At 39.9% G+C, this 24578-nt stretch overlaps 1 protein-coding gene across 3 annotated transcripts; it reads left to right on the forward strand.

Annotated features, from left to right (window-relative positions):
• The first annotated feature begins 4045 nt into the window (after positions 1 to 4045).
• Positions 4046 to 23771, forward strand: LOC121869062 (purine nucleoside phosphorylase-like). 3 transcript variants are annotated; one of them, XM_042370176.1, is made up of 8 exons: positions 4046 to 4256; positions 18157 to 18261; positions 18997 to 19091; positions 20040 to 20218; positions 20502 to 20633; positions 20787 to 21041; positions 21422 to 21526; positions 21649 to 23771. In XM_042370176.1, the coding sequence occupies exons 1-8, from the start codon at positions 4135 to 4137 to the stop codon at positions 21739 to 21741; spliced, it is 1086 nt and encodes a 361-aa protein (XP_042226110.1). In that variant the 5' UTR covers positions 4046 to 4134; the 3' UTR covers positions 21742 to 23771. The 3 variants fall into 3 exon arrangements, with proteins under 3 accessions (XP_042226110.1, XP_042226111.1, XP_042226112.1); XM_042370177.1 differs by having other exon boundaries at positions 18181 to 18261; XM_042370178.1 differs by lacking the exon at positions 18157 to 18261 and having other exon boundaries at positions 4047 to 4256.
• The last annotated feature ends 807 nt before the right edge of the window (positions 23772 to 24578 follow it).

Below are 24578 nucleotides of genomic sequence, written 5' to 3' on the forward strand. Positions count from 1 at the left end.
CATATATATACTGGAATAAAAACACAAAAACCTTACCTCCATCTGAAACAAAAACATTACAATCAACAATGACATTCTAACAAAAAATTTTATAAGTTAGTTCCACTTGTAAACAAACCTAGATACTAACCTAACGTAGACACTACCTTAACCTAACCTAACCTAGATACTAACCTAACGTAGACACTACCTTAACCTAGACACTAACCTAACGTAGACACTACCTTAACCTAACCTAACGTAGACACTACCTTAACCGAACCTAACCTAGACACTAACTTAACCTAATTACTAACCTAACCTAGACACTAACCTAACCTAATTACTAACCCAACTAACCTAATTACTAACCCAACCCAAGACACTAACCTAACCTAACCTAACCCTACAGCTATCATGACTCCAGCCTTGCTTCACCTCAGCACTTCCCACTACCACCGCTAGGTCTCTGGTACTGAACGGTCAATAGTGTTAGTAAGATACGTGCAATAAAAAAAAAATCTACTCCTGATAAAGCAAGGCTGAATATTTAAATTATTTATTCACTCGATTTATTTTTCCATTTAAAATTATTAAAGTAACATTAGTGAATTAAGAGGATTTTATATATCTGAAAGTATTTAATAACTTTCAGTGTGCATATGTCCGAGTTGCACCCTGTGGTAGTACTCGAAACCTCTTAAAAAGGACAGTGTGTACTTACCTTGTACTGCTGCCTCGACCTGTGGACAAAATAGACCAGTGTCAGCTACAAGTATTTATCAGGCTCACTAATACAAAATATATCTTACTTAGACAATATACTGATTGCTCTGTCCTTATTTCGAGCTTGACCTGACCTGACCTGACCTGACCCCCCGTGGCGTCAACTGCATAGAGGGCATATCACGGGCAAACTAATGATGTACCAAAGTTATTATAAACCAAACTACAATAACTAACAATATTTTCACAACACTAAAGGTCCTATAACACTGGTGATGTGGTGGTGGATGTGGTGGTGGGGGTGGTGGTGGTGGTGGTGTGTGGTGGTGGGTGGTGGTGTGGGGTGGGTGGTGGTGGTGGATGTGGTGGTGGTGGGTGGTGGGGGTGGTGTGGGGTGGTGGTGGTGGTGGGGGGTGGTGGTGGTGGTGGGGGTGGTGGTGGTGGTGGGGGTGGTGGTGGGGGTGGTGGTGATGTGGTGGTGGTTACTAATCTGACACTGGCTCACCTTCCAGGAAGAAACATCTGAAAATATTGTATTGTGTCATGTGTGTGTGTTGTTGTGTCGTGTGTGTGTGTTGTTGTGTCGCGTGTGTTGCGTCGTGTGTGTTGTTTCATTGTATTGTGTCGTGTCATGTGTGTCGTGTCATGTGTTGTATCATGTGTGTCGTATCATGTGTGTTGTATCATGTGTGTCGTGTCATGTGTTGTATCATGTGTGTCGTATCATGTGTGTGTCGTATCATGTGTGTGTCGTATCATGTGTGTGTCGTATCATGTGTGTCGTGTCATGTGTGTCGTGTCATGGTGAGAGCAGTGGTTGGGGACAGGTTGGTAACAATCCCTTGGTCAATAGTTAACAAGATACTCAGTTTACTTTTGCCGTTGTATAATATCATCACTGCGCTCTAACCACTAAAGATGGTCGTTAAGCTCACACCTTGGTTAACAGTTCACACAGCCAGAAATATGAGGCGTCACTAATGGTGTATTGAAGTGTTTATTTTTATTTTTTTCTTCATATTTTTATATGTGCAGTAATTACTAACAAAATCCTGTATACAAATGTGTTTTCTTTCACCAAATAAATCAACACTTCCATATATTAAATAAACTCCACAGTGGGCAGCGATTAGTACCTAGCAATAACTTCCCCAAGAGAAGGCTTTGATATTTTCAGCAGTCACCCCCACTATATCGTTTTCTACTTCGTAAACCCGAACGGCCCACACTAGTAAGCGGAATAGTACCTGACTCTCTGTTGGCTAGTACAGTACTGACTCTGTTACACACTGTTGGCTAGTACTGGGCATGTACTGACTCTGTTACACACTGTTGGCTAGTACTGGGCATGTACTGACTCTGTTACACACTGTTGGCTAGTACTGGGCATGTACTGACTCTGTTACACACTGTTGGCTAGTACTGGACATGTACTGACTCTGTTACACACTGTTGGCTTGTATACACCAGCTCCTCAATGTTCAAGTCTGGTCAAGTCGGTGCCGTTGTAAGGGGCTAGTTTTTACTTCATATTTATCCTATCTATTCTTCAGTACTTATATACTTGATTCATATCTATATTTTCTATTAATCTTATTTTCTTAGTCTGTCTATAAGTATCTATCTTATATTTCTTTGCTTATATTTTCTAAGTCAATATTCTTTTCTATACTTTATTCCTTGTGTCATATATATATATTATTGTATTTTCCAGATTTAATATATTTTCTTTCTCTCAATTTATTATCCCGCCTTAGTTATATTCTATACCATGGGTCAGTCTGGGAAAACCATTTCATTGTAACTATAAGACTTATTATTCTTACCACACCTTTAATAAAACATATCTCATTAAACAGTTAGGTAGTGTGTTAGCGAGTGTCTAGGACAAGACTCGACCCCTTAGGTCTTCAATTCTTGGTTACAACATCAAAGTGGCTTCGTGTCTTTAATAGTTTAATTACCAACGCCAATATCTGTTCATATAATTTGCTTTTATTCACTTACAGGTTTCTGGTGGTAGTTATTGTTGGAACTACATGAAGTTGATCTTTCATTAATGGTTCACACACTACAACATTATTTAAAGCCTTGTGGATTATATATGAGGTTACTTCGGTCACATCACCACACCACACTGTCTGTCACATCACCACACTGTCTGTCACATCACCACACTGTCTGTCACATCACCACACTGTCTCTGTCAGTTATTGATGTATAAACCCGTCAACATGGAATAACAGATGGAGGAGAGTATCTAGTGATGGATGACCCTCTTTCCTGTACAGCTGAAGTTAAGGAAACATCTATGTTAATGTAACAGCTTATCCATAACCTCGTGTGGGTGTGCAAACCATTAGTGTCCGTGAAACGTTCTGTGCCTCAGATTAACAACGACCTACCTTTTCCTAGAATCTGTTACGGTACGCATTTTCCTAACAAGTTGACAACGTGTACAATATCTAGAGATCTGACATTTTCCCGACCTTCCAATATCTTTCTTTTCACAATCCAAAGAGAAATTTCGGGTACCTTTTTCTTGCACTCAAACACCCTGTCAGATGCTGGACTAGTGACAGGGTAACTAACCACTGTGTGTGTGGTAAGGACGACACCGCTGTACCGTACATGAGTTAGTATATATATATTATTGTAGAAATTAAAATATTATTCACGTTAATTCCACAATAACGACCGAGTTTTTCTTCACAGTGACATATTTCCATTACTACAACAATATTCCCCACAAGACAGGGGTGTTACCAAGAGTCACACGAGATAAACGTCAAAGGATTGGGTTATGCCAAGAGGAAAACCCAGCCTCTCTATTTAGACACATCACAAACCTCTAAACTGGTTCAACAAGAGATCAGTTTTGTTAGCATGTGTCAGTGTTTGATAATTTGTTTGGGAACAGGATTCTACCTGTTTAAAAATAATATATGAGAAGTGGCGGTTCGGACCTATAATGAAGGCGGCGTAAAAACATAACCTAACTGGATGTGTTGACGCACGTAACATATTTTCATGACGTGCACAATACTTAGAAACTTCAGCTACGTGATCGCAGGATTCCACTTTGCTGTGACGAGTTCGAGGTGAATCAGCCAATCAGACAGCAGGGATTCAGAGGCGTGTCTGGTTGTATGTACCCAATAATCATATACATTAATTCACATGAATGATTCCTTTAAATCTGTAATGGTAACAACAACTAACGTTTATTTATAATAATTACCAACCATAAAATAATGTTTAGACAAGAGGAATTGTTAAGAAAAAAAGGTTGTAAATGTATACATGTGGCAGCAATGCTCCACCCTAATGTTGTAAGGCCAACCGAGTTTCATCAGTCAGTTCACACACTCGGTGGAGAACAGACGCACAGCAACACAGTCCCAATCTCTCTACCATCCACACACAAACATGAGTTCTCTTCTCAAAAACTTGATCGTGACTAACACCTCCTCCGCCTCCGCCAAGGAAGATAACAATGACAGCATCATCCACCTTCAGGAGCAGCCGAGTGAAACTATTACCATTCAGGGGTAAGTCTACAAACTTTTTTTTTCAGTTTCTCTTACGAAATTCTGATTTATTATGATGGATATTTGTTTAGGTTAGGCTGAAAAACTATATATATTACTCACTTTCAGACTAGATTATACACTGACAATCTATATATACACAACAATATGTTAAACGAAAACTTTCAATTTTTTTTCTCGCTGTAAAACTACAGTTCCTTCATTGATGCAATACTCGGTTTATCTGAAGATCCCTCCCCCAGCTTACTTCATCTGCAGAGTAACCACCCTAACACTAACCTAACCTTGACTTACCTAACCTAACCCAACCCTAACTTACTTAACCTAACACTAACTTACCTAACCTAACACTAACTTACCTAACCTAACACTAACTAACCTAACCTAACACTAACTTACCTAACCTAACACTAACTTACCTAACCTAACACTAACTTACCTAACCTAACCATCGCAGGAAACAATAGGGTCGTTAAATATTAGGTGGAATAAGCAAGGGGCGAATCTTTAGGTGGTCCCCGAAATTGTATGTATTTAACACACACACACACACACACACACACACATTCAATACCTCCCCTCGAAAAATATCCACAATAGTTTATGTTAAATTTAAATTGAAAGTAAAAAATTATATTCACTGAAATGTTAAGATTTATCAAAGTTTAACAAATTCACCGTCGCTCAAAAGTTAAATTAAAGCGAAATTTGTCTTATTTGGGTTTTTTCTGGAGATAAAAAATAAACATTTCCTTCCTTCCTTCACTCCCTCCCTTCCTTCCTTCACTCTCTCCCTTCTTTCCTTCACTCTCTCCCTCCCTTCCTTCACACTCCCTCCCTTCCTTCACTCTCTCCCTCCCTTCACACTCTCTCCCTTCCTTCACGCCCTCCCTTCCTTCACTCCATCCCTCCCTTCAATCCCTCCCTTCCTTCACTCTCTCTCCCTTCCTTCACTCTTACTTTCTCACACTCGTCGCCCCCCCCAACACAACAAACCTTACATAACCCGTCAGTCACTCTTCACTAGCACTATTACTATTATCTCCGGCTCATGATAACAGGCGGTGGGTCTTGTCGCTAGCAGCTGATAACGGCAGAGGACAGATAACATTCTTTTATATCATTTGACCTTGCTTGACCTGGGTTATCCTGCTGGTTACGACCCCCATCCATCCCATTAGCGTTAGGGTGTTTGAACCTCAGGTGATTAATGAGATATAAATTCACAGTGCCATTAAAAAGTGAATTAGTGTGCTGGAGGTTGGGAAAATATTCAGATGGGCTCTCTCACGAACAAGGAAAATATAATTAAAAGACGGAAATGGTGTTGCTGATCCACTAACCTGCACACGCATTTGAGATAATTAATCACTTTATTTCTCATTCCACTGTCGGTCTGTCGGTCGGTTTGTCTGTCGGTCTGTGTTGCGTTCGGTGCTTCATAGTCCAGTGTCAGTACCAGTAGACCTTCCCGAGTAAACCTGTCGTGTTTGGTACTTCGGATACGATACGAACCTCATTTCTGTTCCTATGTATGACACTAATTGCACCTTCATAATCACCTGAAGATTAGCCACCTCGTCAGCTTAATTCACCTGATGATTAAAACAAACACACCCTAACTATACCTTAGGTTAGGTTAGGATAGCGTTAGGTTAGGTTAGCGTTAGGTTAGGTTGGCGTTATGTTAGGATAGCGTTAAGTTAGGTTGGCGTTATGTTAGGATAGCGTTAGGTTAGGTTGGCGTTAAGGTGCTTTAATCTTTTAAGCTGAAATAAGCTGGGAGAGATACAGCAAAACTTCAGGTGATCAAAATATTTACAAACGTTCACTCACCACCAATTAGCACACAATATAAATACTGAGTGTTCGTTAAGTAATTAAGATAGAGTCTCGGTGCAAAGTTGACGCCATTTTTGAAGATATTACTGTTGTTTATGGAATTAAAGTCAATATATCAAGAGTAAGACGCGCACAAAACAAAAGCGTCTGGAACACCTCGTGAAAACCAAACCACGTCACATCCGGTCAAGGTAAGATGAAATCACACAACCAAACCTAACCTAATATAACGTAACTAGGTTAATTGTTAGGGGAGGGGTTAGGGAGGGGATGTGCCTAATCTCCAAATAATTCATATTTTTGTCCAGATAATTACAATAAGAAGATAAATAGCTAAAGTGGCCAGACGTCTCACTTATCTTTGACTGATGATAAGTGAAGCAAGAATGTTATCAGTTATTGTACAGTTGTGGGGGTGATTTCAAGGTTAGTTCCACCTCTACCTCCGACCCTACCCCACCTCACCTCTAATCACACCCCGACCAGACCCCACCCCGACCAGACCCCACCCCGACCAGACCCCACCCCGACCAGACCCCACCCTATACCCTGACCTACCTCCGACCCAACCCCATCCCACCGTACCTGACCCCACCTCCACCTGACCCCACACGCGGAATATGAAATAAGGCCCTTAAAACACCCATAAACGGGACAGGGTAGGCTGTCTAGTGCCTGTACCGACAGACCCATGACACAACCCAAACACACTATTAGCTTAGCTGGGCGGTCAGCCCGCCCTCTCTTACCTCCTCCTAAATTTCTTCAATTTCCGAACTATAACTTCCTTTCCCCACGTCTAATCTTCCTTCACCCTCCTTTCTCTAAAAAAAAACCGTCCCCACTTTAATTTATTACATTAACCACCCTAGCGCTAACCTAACCTAACCCTTGCATTTAATTATCACATGAACGAGAAATAGATAAAACAGGTGTAGGATATTATCTGGAAGGACGTGAACTGTTTCCTGGAAGTGTGGTGCAGGAAGGCGAGAGACCACACACACACACACACACACACACACACACACACACACCTACCTTACTGTTTTATTACTGTATTTGCACCACCTTGAGATAACCTGGTTTATTTCAACTGGTGATTAAAGACCCTTAACCTAACCTAATCCCCCTAGGTAGAGTTAGGGCATCAGGAACCTTGAATACAAAGACAGGTTAAAGCATCTTAATTTGCATTCCCTCCAGAGACGTAGAGCGAGGGGTGACATGATAGAGGTGTATAAATGGAAGTCAGGGCTAAACAAAGGGGACATTACAAAGGTCCTCAAACTATCCAACCAGGAGCGAACTCGTAACAATGGTTTTAAATTAAGACAAATTTAGATTTAGGCGCGAAATAGGTAAACACTGGTTTGGAAACAGAGTAGTGGATGAATGGAACAATTTACCAAATATCGTCATTAACTCGAATACGCTGGAAAGCTTCAAACATAGGTTGGATGCTTATATGAGCAATAGGGGTTGGGTGTAAACGGGACAGCCCAATATGGACCAATAGGCCCGCTGCAGTTTCCTCCATTCTTATGTTCTTATGTTAAATCAACAGGTGAGATAATTAAGGGTATGTAATTTTCAGGTGATCCAGATAATTAAGGGTATGTAATTTTCAGGTGATCCATCTATGTTTATAAATTTGAGGTGAACATCTGGTAGTGACCCAGTTCCCGGTATTAGTGTAGTAGTGACAGCGTACTAGATTACCACTAGTCCCTGCAACCTGGTAAATAGACAATACACACTACTGCTATTTGCTACCGTACTAAACGACCTGTAAACACTTGATATATCTCAAACACCACCAAACAACCTACACACATGCATGCACACAATTACGTACACATACTAACACATGCAAACAAATACCCAACCTAGACTGCCCTTCATGAGTGACTTCCGGCTATAAGTACCAACCAGGAGGCAGTTATTGGGTCACAGCTCGTCTATGACTACCGTGTTCAAGAGTGTGGACCGACCTTAGTTATTGTAGTACAGTAACAACATTATAACACTGTAAGCAATAGGCGCGATAGGTAAACACTGGTATGGAAATAGAGTAGTGGAACAAGTTACCAAACATCATCATTAACGTGGTGTATAGCTTCGAATATAAGTTGGGTGTAAACGGGGCTAGATAGTACGAGCCAATAGATACGTGTTACAACAAAGCAGTGATAGTAAAGACCAACATTATAACACATACATAATACCTAAATGACAAGTAACCTCCCCTCCCCACCCCAGTTGTGATGACGTAACTATAGTGTTACCAATACCTCTTGTACCCACTGTGTCGCCCCACCTGTGAGTACAGCGGCAGGTGAGAACATCCCAGGTGTTACAACTCGGGGAAAGGGTGTAGTTATAACCTGCAGGAGGAGGGGGGGGGGGGGTGAGGGGCAGGTGAAGGTAACATCCTGCTTCAACATGACCCTTCCCCACCTCCCAGTTTCACCTTAGTAAATTAGGGATGTGGTGGTGGGTGACGTAACAAGCCCCCCACTGTTGAGGTTGACGGATAATGGGTTTTGTTGTCCCTTAGTGTAAGCTCCAATATGGCTTGTTCCAGGTGCTGCTGATAGGTCAGGTGTGTTCCATAATGATCACCTCGTGTTTGTAAGTAAATAATCTTCTCGTGTACTGCCGGGAGGGTGTGTGTGGGTGGGTGTGTGTGTGTCATATAGCCTCTCGAGTCACCTCTAAGCATGGCCGAATAATTTAATAACAGACGCCTCAACTTCCTGCTCTATAACCCATAACGCGTAGCCTAGTGTCAAGGTCGTTCATATTTTCGAACTCTTCAGCATTCAATAATCGCGTCAGGGATTTCATTGCACTGTATTTGGCACTTGGTTTCTAATGGCATCAAAATAAAATGATTATAGCGTACAAAACATCACCTCACTGAACCGAAACTTGAACTGGTTGAAAGATAATATCAGTGTATTACGAACTTGTCTCATGGAAATTGCCTCCTGTAGCGGTCGACTCTTTCTACCATTGATATCTGTTCACCAGCGTTCGTTCGATGGCGTTTTGTTTACAGTCGGTTATTCTCCAGTACTCGAATCTGGCTCCTTGACGTTATGGCGCAATACATGAGGAAATAACATGATTGGTGATAAGGCGTGATTATGTGCCTTCTACAGCACGATTGAGGGATGATAGCAAGTTTTTGTGTGCCCGCGTCAGTGTGTTACCGCGACACACCACCATAACAAGGTACTCAATGTCCTCGGGAACCTTGCCTGTTAGTTGTGGGGAGGAAGAGGTTGCTTGGTGGTGAGTGGGAGGAGATTGCTTGGTGGTGAGTGGGAGGAAGAGATTGCTTGGTGGTGAGTGGGAGGAAGAGATTGCTTGGTGGTGAGTGGGAGGAAGAGATTGCTTGTTGGTGAGTGGGAGGAAGAGATTGCTTGGTGATGAGTGGGAGGAAGAGATTGCTTGGTGATGAGTGGGATGAAGAGATTGCTTGGTGGTGAGTGGGAGGAAGGGATTGCTTGTTGGTGAGTGGGAGGAAGAGATTGCTTGGTGATGAGTGGGAGGAAGAGATTGCTTGGTGATGAGTGGGATGAAGAGATTGCTTGGTGGTGAGTGGGAGGAAGGGATTGCTTGTTGGTGAGTGGGAGGAAGAGGGGGAAGGTAGTTGTTGCTTGGTGGTAGTGAAGGGGGAGGAGGAGGAGGAGAGGGGTGCCTGGAGTGAGTATGAATATGCACTGCCGCGGTGACTAAGCTGTGTATCTAACACACTGAATAACATTAAATTTATCTTCTTTATTTTTAACCTGGTCGCAGATTTTAGCCACGCCTGCATGTCTGTACACACTTGACCTACTAGATACCCGAGTTACTGTTATGTAAGGCACACGATCTAAAACGTGTGCCCACAAACTAGTTATATTGAACAGCAAGGTAAACTGGAGCTTTACTGTGTACGGAGGGAGAGTCAGCTGCTGTAGAATAACTGACTGAAATTTGGTATACAAGGTTTTGTGTGACGTGATTCTTAAGAGTTCTTTATATATTGTGTTTTAACCGAGTCAAAGATGATACTGCCAGTTTAACGATCATGCTGGGCTGGTACTACTGGAGGGAGTCACTAGGGGGGGGGGGCGCCAAATAAGGTAGTCTCGTGTTGGGAGCTGGCCAAACCACTCAGACAAGAAGAGAAGCCTTGGGTTCTCTGTTGTGTATTATACATTAAATCGTCGCTGTAAACTTATGCTGTAGAGTTGCCAGCGTCTTCCTCATGTGTGTACTAACTGTGCGGCTTGTTCTGAAAGGTGTACAGGTGTTGGAGTGAGGGAAACGCTAGAAGTCTCAGATGGGACCGCGTTTTTTTTTTTTTTTTTGTAGCGTTGAAATTTTTATAGAATATGACACACCGGGCCAAGAATTCTGAACAAAACTCATTTACGCGGGTGATTCCTGTTAATTTCTCTGCATTAACTATATGTGATATAAAAAATACACCATACAAAACCACAAATACTAACCTTACCAAATTAACATGGCCTCAGTCAGTGATCGTTGCAGATGTCATCATACCAAGAGGTGCAGAATATTTTTGGGCTGACTGTACAATCTCTGCAAACTATAGTGGTTGTGTCTTTCGTTAATATTATTCTACGCATTGGGCGAATCAATATCACGGGATAATGTCAGATATTTGTTTGAAAAATTAAATTGCGACGCACAAACCCACTCAGCAATAGACGGACACGCTCGCTCTCACACCCGCCGTTCCACCCAATGGCGAGAGACCGGGTGAATAGTTGGGGGGCTGTGATTGGCTGGGGTTGAGTTAAGACAATTCTAGGTAACAGTTTGAGCGGTTAACCTTCATCCCGATGAGGATACTGTTTGTTTTCATTGTTTTTCTCTAACATGTAACAAGAACGTTTTTCCTGTCATAGCATATGAGCTCAAACCTAAAAGTTAGACCGGCCGGATTTCAGTTAAAATTACAATGTGCAGTCAGTGATATCACAAAACGTGTACGAAATGATTATCCTTTCACGAATCTGTAATTCAGGTATTTATAACTCTTGGTTCCGATTGGTCGAGACTGATGACAACTGTATTCATAAACGGGAAGGGATGTCAGTCAACGTGCCCAGATTGTAAATGATGATGGCTAGAGTGTTAATTTCTGTTCATTCATTCAGTCTTGTTTATTTCTCGTGCGTCTGGGATGTTTCCAATCACCGGATACTGCTACATTATATTATTCAGTGTTCGTAAAATGGACCAAATTAATCTACCTAACTTCAACTCTATTTATCACGTAAAGGAAGACAAGATAAATGTCTCACCCCGCTGTTTGTGCTGCTGGCAGAATGTTTTTTTTGTTAAATCACCTCAGACCAACAGTGTGCCCGTGATCACCAAATGTTGGGAGAATGTGTTGTTGAAGGTCAAGGTGAGGTTAGGTTCGTTTGGTCACTTTTTTAACGATAAATTACGGTTTATAAGGTAAGTCTCGGGTACTTCGGGAACCTCCCATAGACGGGCATGGGATGGTTAACAGAAGTTTATCAACACCTCAGAGGACATTATTCAGCCGGGTATTTTTACCTGGAGCTGGCGACTGCCCGCCTCACGGGGTCAGCTTAAGTTTGAAGAAGTCACAAGTTCAGAAAACTGTGAGGGCAAACCTTTTCGGAGTGAGAGTTGTGATCTCTTGGAACAACCTGCCTGTGTTGTGACGACGCCGAGTGTGAGCTCATTCAAGACCAGTTTTGATCAACACTGGAACAGGTTCAGAAACATTGGAACCAGTACAGGCCAGTATATGCTCGTACAGTACTTGCCAACATCGGTTAACAGAGACGTGACCGAACAAACCAAGCGGTCTATCGAGCCGATCAGTGGCGAAGAGGATAAATTAAAGAATTAATACTGCACAATATCATCAGCCTCCACCAGTTAGAATGAATGCCGGACAAATAATCAGTAAAGATCCATGACCAGACAAATAATAAAGAACTTTCTTCTCACCTCATCACACCATCATACCAACAGTCCTCCAACAAGCTATGATATTTTACGTAATTGTTGGATCACCATAATTTCATCTTAATGTTAAACACCCTTACGGTAACCTAACCTGACCCCCCAAATAGTGTTAGGGTGGTCAATCTCAAGGTGAAATAAGCTGGGGATGAAGGTGATCTTCAGGTCATCCCATTTGTTATTGTTAAGTTCCACAGAGAAAGTCAAGGTGTACGGAGGATGAATGGCGTCTAAAAATTACCACAATACAGTAAAGTTCATAGTTTGTATTTGTTATTACAGTATTACCACCGCTATGATTACTATTCATAGAAATTCCCGTCAGATACTTTACTAATAATATTTCTTCACAAATTATGACAAGAACTATGACTTTCTTTAATACTACACGAAGAAATTTTTTTTTAGTTAACAGCAAGTAAAAAAAAATCTATACTAATGCGGGTTTCATCAGAGAGCATATAACATTTCGAAACAAAAATCAGCGAGGCTTTTTTAGGATCAGATAGTGGAGAAAAACCTGCGTAGTAATGTTAGGTTGATAAATAACCAGTTTTTTTGGTGTTCAGGCTGGGGTAGGAAGTAAATGGCGGTGGTGCTGCGTAAGATTAGAAAGGGAGGAATGGGGGATCTTGGAGGATAGAATTTAGCTGAAGGACAAGCGTTAAACTTCAGTGGATAAAAGTGGAACTAAACACTTCCTCTTTCTCGATAATTTAGTTTTGTAACGCCGTAGTGCTTCACTATTCGAAATTTTAAGCGTACATAATAATTCGGTGTTCATTTTCTGTTGTTGTTCACATTCTGTAAACTTTTGCATATGACGAACCAACAAACCGATACAGTACATAACAGCAGACAAGAGACGGGAGGAGTCGGGTGTGTCATAGTTGGAGACACCGGGAGGGTATACTAACAACCCGTTTTCACCAGTTAAATGTTGCTGGCCTTGAGTTCTAGTTTCACCCAACATTACCAATACTCAGGGGAGCAATTTTGTGCACGGATTTTTTTACGTAAAATTATCTTTTTCTGACCGCTATAATTTTCACAAGGTTGTCAAATCATCAGATGTAAATGATGTGAAGTTGTCGCAGTAAGAATCTCGTAACTTGGCGTGTTATCAACGTTTTTGGCTGTGTAGCATAAGATAAATAAAGTCTCGAAAATTATTTTACCTAACTTCAGAGCCTCTCTCTCTCTCTCTCTCTCAAAAAAAAAAAAAAAATTCCCCTTAACCACTTCTAGTATTTCCCAGGCCTATACCTGGATTCTGGCATTTCCGCTGTCCTCAATGGGCCTACACATCAGGGGTGGACCGACCCAGGATTCAGTTGTGGTCAAGGTGTTGACTATCTATCTGCTCTTCTCGCTATTTCGCTTCAAGTGAGTTAAATGTGTCCTTGTTGACCAGTGAGATTTATAGAATTGAAGTAATGGTGATAGTTTTCATTCACGTTTCCCAGACATGGTGTAACGCGTCGGAACATTAAAAAAACCGCCCGTATAATGTGTTACTAATTGTGACTGGGAAATTTAAAAGTTAGACATTAATAATTATATATGACAAAATACAGAAAAGAGTTAAGATAATTTTAATGGATCTCTTGCACAGTGTGGAGAATTTAACGTTGTGTGTGCCATTGGCTATTTTGATGACGTCATGGGCGCGAAACGCTCAGGGTCCCGCCGAAATAGGAAAGTAAAACTTCCTTGTATTCACGCCCTGGACTGCTTCAACCCTGTCCTTATATTCCTCATTCTTCAAATTTTTGTACATCTTTCTTATGGGGTTGAAAAATTAGTTTTATTACATACTACAGTTGTCTTTCAATGCCAGATACTCCAACTACCAGAATATTAAAATTAAATATTTCAATTATGAATAATGCTAATTCCACTAAAATAACTTCTAGTATTCCAAGTTTCCTGAATTGATGAACGGTACAGTACATGTGGGAGTAGATAATAAATGCCGTTCGTATTTAAGACGTTTGGGTACTAGGAAGTAGGAAGGGTGTTGTACCCTAGCTGTGACGCAGAACGCCGAGTCCGCTTACCCCCCCCACCTTAATGGAGGAGAAGGAATACCTGACCTGAATATAAAAAAAATACTACGTTAATACTCTCATGATTGCGCATTACATCTGTCAAATACTAGATTATTACTGTATACAACATGTGATATCTTACACTGCCAACTTTTGTGGTAAGAAGTTGTCATCTGACCTCAATATTATTATGTAGAAACCAAGGTTACATCCGGTGATACCAGGCTTGGGAAAACGTGAATGTGTGCACGTCTACATACATGATACAACAAACATACTTACGAGAGAGAGAGAGAGGCCATATCCTTGTGACAAAAGTAAATCAAAATGAACCCTGACAGTCTTGTGGTTAGGGATATGAAGCACAGTACGTCACTTTGTTGCCAGCGCAGACGAAATCATGGCGTGCGAGCAAAAAATTCAACAGAGCCCTCTCGGCTTTAAAATCATTTTATGCATCATTTTCACATTTCTCATCTCATCTGTTTACCAGTTTTTGTAGTGTTTCTTCACTCTCTGTAATAAGAGCAGTATCATCTGCATAACGAATGTCTGTTACTACCTTACCATTCACTCTACTCTAACAGCTTCTCATCAAAAAATTCTGAAGACATTATTCTGTTTAAGTGTTGGAGAGCACGAATCCTTGCCTGTCTAACCAAGATTTTAAGAACATATCCGTTTGCAAGTTAAGGACATTTTCTGAAGTCAACTTTTTTACATTCAAAGCATTATAATTGTTATTTATTGATACTTTAAATATCTAAATTGTCAACTATGAAGGGTTGGTTTTTGGTGACGCTAAGTTATAAAGTAATGTAAAGTTAGCTAAAGGTTAGGTTAGGTTTGATAGGTTTGGTGATGCCAAGTTAGGAAGTACTGGAAAGCTAGGTAAAAGTAATGTTTGGTTAGGTTAGAACGCATAAGAATATGTTATGATAAACAACAGACCATGTTTCTACCAATAAAAAAAAAAGAACACGCCAGACACATTTGTAAACATTTACCAACCTTTAGTGTTCAGACGTCTCTATTCAGCATTGTGTTAAAGCATCGGGAATCCTTGAACCGCTGGTAACAGGTAGATTTTTATATCAAGTATGGCGTCTGGTTTCAGAAGGTGATCACAACCCAATACTTCACTTTTTTCTTTTTTTACGGGGAATAGCTCACCCAGGCACAGATCGATCCACAACGGGGCCTAGGGTGGCGATAAAATAAGAGTAAAAAGAAATTAAAAATAGAAAAGAAAAAGATTATATTACGGTAATCTACACCACGAAGATGCCGGAAAACTAGCTTTTGAAGTGAGACCGATTGTATGTTGCTCACATATCACTGCATTCTTCACATTAATTAAGGTCGGTCTACGGCAACATTACACTAACACTTTTTTTTCTGTTTTGGAAATTAATAGCGTCTCTCACGAGTAGTCAAAAGCAGTAATGGCTGCCCTAGTAGCCGGAGCCACAGGTAAAGGCTTATATTGACACACTAAAACATAGCCAACCACGATAGTTCCAAACTACCCGAGACTTGGGAGGAGGGTTTGTCCGCTCACCCAGCCTTCACTTGCCCTGGTCGGTAATAGGGCAGAGGAGGGTAGCAATTACCGCCTCTCTACTTATAGGCTACTTCCGAACACAGCACACTTAATTATTACTAGATAATAGTTTTTTCTTTGTTCAATTCGAAGTTCTAATTCCATTTACAGTAACGTGATTATAAGAAATATCTAGATTTACACCAAAATACACTTTTTCACTGCTTCAAACGTAGATATTTGTGCACCGACCTACCCGCAACACTGTTCACAACACACTGAGGAATTTTGAGAAACACTTGATGTCATCTTCCTATATGTGACTGTCATCTTGCGTCTACTTGTTGAGTGTTAAGTAACGTAAGTAAGTTAAGTAACGAAAAATAAGATAAGCTACTTTAGTCATATAGTTAGGGATGAAAGAGATAATAATATAAATATTAATGGACAAAGTTGAGGGTAGGAGGGCCAGGGGACGGCAGAGCCTGGGATGGGTGAATTAAATAAAAAATTGGGTCCCCAGATTCAAAGCCTTAGAGCATTGGTAAAAACAGCCCGAGAACGTTTAGAGTGGAGGACTGGTCGCCAACCCTCTGACTGATTGAGGCATTTCCCATTCGGTTATTTACACCGGATATGCCTGTGTGAACTTCTCAGCCGAACCTTAAGTTGATTGCCTGCCACTGTAAGGAAAATACAGCAAAATATCTTATTACTTGCCATTATTCTTGATAAAAATTTTCCCAACAACTATGAACTAGTGATTCTAGCATCGTTTCTCATTTCTTTTTTTTTTTTACCTTTATCCTCCAGTGGCGTAGGAATCGGGGGAGAGGGGTGGAGGGAAGGGGGAGCATTGGCCCCGTCCACTAGCGTAGCTAGGGGGGGTCGGGGGGGGCGGCACGGGGGGCGGCACTTTTGGGTCTGCTCATCACCCATATCTGCAGCTACTGGAGACGTTAATCCATCCCTTTGTATCGGCGGCAAGTTAATCCTTGTCGTGTCTGACCTAACACCTGACCCACATCATCACGGCCACGTCATGAGCTACACCCTTGCTATGCGCCCCCCGCCACACACACAACCTGTAACCTGTTGAGGATTAAGGAAACAACTTCAAACAAGTACGCCAGTGAGCTCATGTGGTGTGGGTCAGGTGTTAGGTCAGACACGACGAGGATTAACTTGCCGCCGATACAAAGGGAAGAATTAACGTCTCCAGTAGCTGCAAAACCATGCAGTCTCGGGTCATATCAGTTCATGTACAGCCGACCAATCCACCAGTTACAAGCAATTCACTTCAGTTCTCCACAAGTCTCCATCGTGACAAGACGAGGGGAGGCTAGACGACTTTTAAGTTCTCTTGTGTTTTCGATCCAGTTATTTACTTCGTTGGAAGACATAATACTATAAGGTAAGAAATATTAAAGTATTGGTTAAAAAATATTGATGTGACTTTTGCTGCGGTACTGAGATTAAATATTAAGATTTTGTTTCACAGCATTGCGATTTTATACTAAGACACTATCCTCACTGGGGTACAGACAAAAGCCCCCCCGACAAAAGCCACCCAGACAAAAGCCCCCCAGACGAAAGCCACCCAGACAAAAGCCCCCTACTTTGATCGGGGTGGCTTTTGTCTGACAACAAACAAACTATATATATATATATATATATATATATATATATATATATAAAAAAAGAGTCACTGTGCAATATGTATTTTTTGTAGGGTCACGGGGGGGGGGGCAAACAAGCCAAGGGCCACGGGCATACACTACGCTTCTTTTGTTGGGGGGGCACTGAGTGAACCAAGCAACTAAATTAGGTCATATAAGAAGGTCGTTTAGATATCTAGAGGGTCTGTCCCTCGTAACGATCTTCTAATCTAGAGTGAGGTGCTTCCCCGCCTGGAGTAGTCACCCACTCTGGTCCCCGAGATACGCTAGGGACTGTCAGTTGATTGAAAATGTCAAAAGGAGGGCCACCAGACTGGTGCCTGCACTTCGGCACCTCAGCTACCTTGAGAGATTAGAGCGTCCTTACCTGGAGCTGACGGACGCTCGCCCCACAAGGGGTCACAGCTCAAGGTTGAAGAAGCCGCATGCCCAGAAAACTGTGTTGTGACGGCACCGAGTGTGAGCTCTTTCAAGACTAGACTTGGGAAGCACTAGAGCAGGTTCAGATACATTCATGAGCCGGTGCATACCTCCAATTAACATTTCTCCCACAGAGAATTGCCCTTAGCTAACATTTTTACGTAAAATGCCTCTACCTAACATTTCTCCCACAGAGAATTGCCCTTAGCTAACATTTTTACTTAAAATGCCTCTAGCTAACAATTTTACATAAAATGCCTCTAACTTTTTCTTCTCGCATTATGTACTTACTAACCATCTAGAAGTGCTTATTTAACCCGCCTCTCATTAACCAGCCGCCGCTTGCTCTCATCTTGCAGCCACCGAGAGCGCCTCCGTGCCCTGGCCTCTGGCGGGGGCAGCATGTGCCTGGAGGAGACGGTGATGGGGGACGACACCCCGTAAGTTTCTACCATTGTTCCTGTCAGTTTTTGCTTCACCAGTGTTACTACTGATTTGCTACTACTGCTGTTACTTCTGCTTTTGCTACTTCACCGCCGTCTGGACACTTGATACAAAACCCTCGTGTGCATTTTGTATAACTACCAGTGTCTGTATCTTTGTGTTTCATTATTCTTATGATCGCCCTTTGTTTTAATGTCTTCTCGTTTAAATATTACCCTTTGTATCCTTCCAGTATTGTAATGTGTTTAGGTATGTATTAGATAATTTTTTTATTTGCATATATATTAAATGTTTATTATTTGTGTTATATAAAAAATACTATAATATACATTCTATGCATCAAATGATTTTGCTATTAACTTCTTATTTATCATCCAATGTCTGATATTTACACTTTATGCATTAAATATTTGTTTTATTGTTTTTTTTTTTGTTATTCACTATTTATGTATTGAATGTTTTTGTTATAACGTCATTATTAATTTAGATAATACCACAGGCTACCACATCCCTTCCAGATAATACCACATGCAACAACACACTACCACACACAACCACACACTACCACATACCACACACTACCACATACAACCACACACTACCACATACAACACCACTGAATGTGATTTATGACTCACACTGTACCGGGTATACATCTTGGTACACCAGAGCTGCCATCACCCGTTAACCTATTAATGTTGCCAGTGGATAAAATATGACGTGTTTTACAGGTACCCATTCGAGGTGATCAAAGAAAGTGCTGACTACTTGCTCTCTGGCACACAACATCGTCCCAAGATTGGAGTTATTTGTGGATCTGGCCTGGGTGAGTTGTATACTTATGAATTTAATACATGTACAGTATACAGTACTTGTATAGAGTGAGTGGTATACTAAAGTACTTGTATCTGCTTGGTATTCACAGGTACCCATGTGTATTTACTGGATATTAATATTCTTTTAGCCTTTAAAGTATTGTACTGTGTGATATGTGGTATACTATGGTTGTGCTTGTAAATATAAATGCAGTGCACACCATTCTCCCACATCTACTTAAATTATCCAAAGACAATATTTTCTCTTACGTGAACCTTCACGTTATGTAAAGAATCGGTTTATCAATTTGTTGCTGTTAAAAATTTGTAAAGGTTCAAGTTACAGTATACAGTACTTTAATGATAAAATGAGTAATGTGTTGGAACATTTTTCATGAGCCACTGGACACTGTATGACGCCTGTACTTGGATATCAGTAAATACAGAACTCAGTAATACACCAAAATTATACATAAACTTCAGAAAAAGATGACAATGTGTGCCACTAATACCTGAAGACACAAACGGCAATGATATACTGATAAGAAAATCTACCTGGAGGGGACACAGCACAGTCCACCCGTGATAGTACGTAATGTACTCGTGCAGTATTCAAGGTGATGGAGTAGAAGGGGATTTGTGAGACACCTTCATGTCACAGTCTATATGGTACAGTAGTAGAAGGCTGTAAATGTGGTGAAGTTTTTAATCCTTTGCTCAGGCCTTAAATTAATTGCCAGGAATACAAATAACCCTATTAATACTGTGTTCATTAATTTGCCATACAGTATTGCTATTATATATATATATATATATATATATATATATATATATATATATATATATATATATATATATATATATATATATATATATATATATATATATATATATATATATATATATATAATGTGTTTAGTTATTACTGACAATGTTCATCAAGGCCATCCTATGTTTAGGAGGCTTGGCGGACCAACTGGATGAAAGGGATGTGTTCCCTTATGAGTCAATACCCAACTTCCCTGTGTCAACCGTTGCTGGTCATGCAGGCAGGATGGTCATTGGTCTGCTCTCTGGAGTGCCAGTCATGTGTATGCAGGGACGCTTCCATGCCTATGAGGGTTATCCACTATGGAAGGTAAGCTACATATTGGTACCTCATTAATTTTAATGAGAAATCTCTTGACATATCCATTAACTCTTAATATAATAACAAATATTTTTATATTTCAGTATCAATTTCTTACACATTAACTATCTTAACTGTATTGGTCCTGTTATTACACCATATAAAGAGAAATACAAAAATTTAATTATAAAAGGTGTGGGCCAAACACATTTTAACAAGAGGAATATGAGCAATATATTCTACAGTATAGTCAATGTCCTTTTACTGTAGTGATATGGTCTTGTCCCTTCAGTGTGCCATGCCAGTACGTGTGATGAAACTGATGGGAGTCTCGCATATCATTGTCACCAACGCTGCTGGAGGACTCAACCCAGAATACAAAATTGGTGACATTATGATCATTAAGGACCACATCAACATGCAGGTTGGTATGGTGTGTGGAGAATGACTGTAAAATGTTGATGAGGATGATAATTTTAAAAACTCTGGCCATCAACTCATTGCAGAAGATATAACTGCTTACCTTCACCGATACATCAAATTGATGAAATACTTTGACAAAAACTTTATCTTTCAGGGATTTGCTGGGGATTCTCCTCTGAGAGGCAGGAATGATGAACGATTTGGACCTCGCTTCCCAGCCATGAACAATGCATATGACAAAAATCTCATTGCCATGGCCAAGAAGATTGTTGCGGACATGAACCTGACGAATGTTGTGCAAGAAGGCGTATATGTCATGCTGGGTGGGCCCACCTATGAGACTGTTGCTGAACTTAACATGCTGAGGATCATTGGGGTGGACGCTGTGGGTATGAGCACTGTACCAGAGGTGAGTTACATTATCTAGCTTGTCTTGTTCAATGCACTACAGTACTTATTGCAAGCCTCATATTTTCATTTATGTGTGGCAAAAGTGGAATAGAGATAATAAGTTTTATAGACCCAGAGTTACGGTAATAAATATTAATACTGTACTATTATATAACTTCAGAGATCAAGGAAATATTATTATGCATATACCCGTACTGTATAAATGTTTTTGCATATAATGTACTGCTAGAATTTTTAAAACACCGAAACTGATTCACTTCCTTTTATAAAATTCAGACTCATTCATTGTCAAGTTGAAGTTTTAGGAACCTTAAAATATATCTGTACTGTACTAGCTGGGTACGGTTTGGGAATCTTTACATTATAAATAACTTTCAGGTTGTGGTTGCTCGGCACTGTGGGATGAAAGTATTTGCCTTCTCTCTCATCACAAACCAGTGCATCACACAGTATGACACTGATGCACAGGCTAACCACGAAGAGGTAAGCAAGAGTGTCTCGGGTCATCTTGTAGTTATCGCATACAGTATAATACATGTTGTCTTTTACGAAGCAAGTCTCATACACCTTTCTAAATGATAATGTGTACCTATGTATTCCTGCAGGTCATTGAAGTTGCCAACATCCGCAAGAAGGATCTACAGAACTTGGCCCGGAGAATTATAGTAAATATGTCTGAGGAGTATCAAGAGAGTTGAACTTCAGACTAATCTGACCGAGTGATGATTTTTATTTTATATAGTATACGTACAGTATTTTTTAATCTTAGGGTACAAATATGGAAACCGGATCGAGAAGAATGGGATGAGTGTGGAAAATTAATATAAATTCAGTCAATTATTTTCTTGAACACTGTAACATCTCTCTTAACATGAATAATTATAATCAGTGCACACAATCTGGTTAACGACGACTTCAAGTTCTGTGAATGAGATCGTTAATTGGACCTTATTGTATTTTTGCACTGTACCAAAATTTTGTACAGTACAGTATTAATTATCTTGAATGAAACTTGTGTGCCCTTTTCAGACAAATTGCATTACTCATACAAGTCGTAATCTAGACAAAGCTGACTTTCCTAACCATCTGGGAATGTTTTTTGCAGATTTTCATACCTGTTTCTTCATTCCTTATGATGCAGACTTCCATACCAGTAGCCTCCTCATATTTTGTGTACAGTACAGAACTTGAGGATTACAGCCATTATAAGTGTTCATGGGCTTCAGCGTTTATATTTATAAATATTAGTACAGTACTGTATTCTAATTCTTGCTCATATCTTTGTTAATGTTGGTACAAATATCTCATTGCAGAAAAATTGTAAGGCTGCTCGTAGTGGTAATTACAGTACCGATATATCTGTGTAAATACAGTATTGCATTGTTTAATTGTGTTATTCGTGGGAATAATCACTTGCATGCAGAATCCTCAATGTTCATTATTGCATATTTTTACTACTAAGAATTGCTATGATTGTGATAGGAACTAACATGGATTAGATGGTGTGTGACATCCTTGGAGGGAAGATCTCTCCTCCACTGATGTTAACTTTTCCTCCTAGACACATCTAATGTCACAACAGTTCTTGTCTTTGATTGTTTATAAGTCTTTTGTTTATAAAAGATGTTTTTACAATTTACTGGTTGAGGGAGGAAGGAGTTATTTTTATATTTTTGACTTTTAATTATCTGTCTGGATTGTAGGATAGATTTTTAATATATTATAAGACGTAGTTAAACTACTCTCAAGATCATGATAATTTCGTCAGAAAATTAGTCTAGGTTGTTTTTATTCTAAAAGACATTACTGTACTGCACTGTAGTTCCCTTTGATGGATATTCAAATTTGATTATAGTTAATACTTCCTGTATGAAAAAATGGACCAAGGTCAGTTTTGACAGTTGTGGCTTTTACAGTTTCAGGGTCATAAACCATATTTTACAACACTTTCCTTGAGCTGTTGCAAGTGTAACACTATTTATTTATCACCGACACGTCCTGGTAACACGACCTCAAAGACTCGGGTTTCACAATCTTTTCTCTTCTTGATGGTCGGACAATTTACCTACCCTCCCCCAATTCTCTAAAATTTTGGTTTCCATTTGTGTTGTTCTTTCTGGAAGTTCTATTCTTACTGGTATAAAAAAAAACTCTTCATTTTTCTCAATTAATAATTTCAGTAAATGCAATATTTGTGGATGTACTTTTGGTCCTCGTATAGAATTCAAACTATAATCTGAAGAAGCAGAATCTTAAATGATGTACGTCCATCCAGTTCCCTAAAGAAAATATCTTTCAAGTACAGATTAAATTTAGTTCCCTCCTGCCAACTCTAATAGTCGTACAGTACTGTACTGCAGTATACAGTATTAGTATTGAAGTTAGTTTGTTTTACAACCTGATTTTCTTGTTTGCAATAGAATACCACAGATGTGGTAGCATATGCCATATACTGTACAGTACTGTACTGTATTAGAATGTGAGTTATTGAATTATATACTGTACTGTATAATTATACAGTACATATAGCTTTCAGTATTGTGTGTGTAGTGTTTGGTTTGTGAAAGGATTCATACATTCCATACCAGCTCAGCCTGTAAGAGGTTTGTATTGAAAAATTTGTAAATACATTGTATTAATTACTGGTGAATGTATTTTAGCTTTATAAATATTTATAAGTGATGTTAAATTTTACTTTTCGAAAAAGTAATAAAATATTTTTAAAATTTTTATTGTTTTCTTTCCTCTCTTTAAATGCAACGAAAATGTTTTCCCATTACCAGGTAAATATTTTGGTTTCTACATAATAACAAATAACATTATCAAAAGGGCAACTCATCTTGTAATGGCATAAATCTAAACCTGGAGAACTGAATCCTAGAATCTTAATACATGATCGAGAACATGGTGTATAAATCTCTACCAGCTCACCCACCCATGGAGTTGGTCCATATTGACATCATAATAGAATGGCAAAGAGCTGTAACTAGAGCTTGAGGGTCCTCTAGAAATTGTTTAGCTGACTGCAAAAGAAATAACAACGGTTATTTCTCCAGAGATGAACTCCCAGAACCTCAATTCACCACATCTAACGGACTTGGAACCGATTCATCGATTATATACACTAACTCAAAAGATGATTAAGTATAATATTATCCCCGTTAGCCGGAAAAATTGGTGCAGAACAGTTCTGGGAATGAGAGATTTCCGGGTAAGGACACAATTTTCTCTTCCCGGAAAATATCGCACATCCTGGAATTTTTCCAGGTACTGTACTCGGGAAAGTTTCCTCAAGTCTAAACTATACACCTTACACAGACAGACACAGAGCTGTATTATTTACATAAACACCACTGTACAATATATTGTAAATAAACACAATATACTTTATATACTACAGATACAGTACTGCATTTAGCAGCAGATGCTGTCGTCTTGGGCGTGTGGTGCAGGCAGGCCAAATGGTGATATGATGATACAGGATGGCCTGCCTTTGTCCTGTACTATCTACTATAGCAGGTGTTACTAACTGTCA

This window comes from Homarus americanus, unplaced genomic scaffold (assembly GCF_018991925.1).
Source record: "Homarus americanus isolate GMGI-L3 unplaced genomic scaffold, GMGI_Hamer_2.0 scaffold24694, whole genome shotgun sequence".
NCBI classification, from domain to species: domain Eukaryota; kingdom Metazoa; phylum Arthropoda; class Malacostraca; order Decapoda; family Nephropidae; genus Homarus; species Homarus americanus.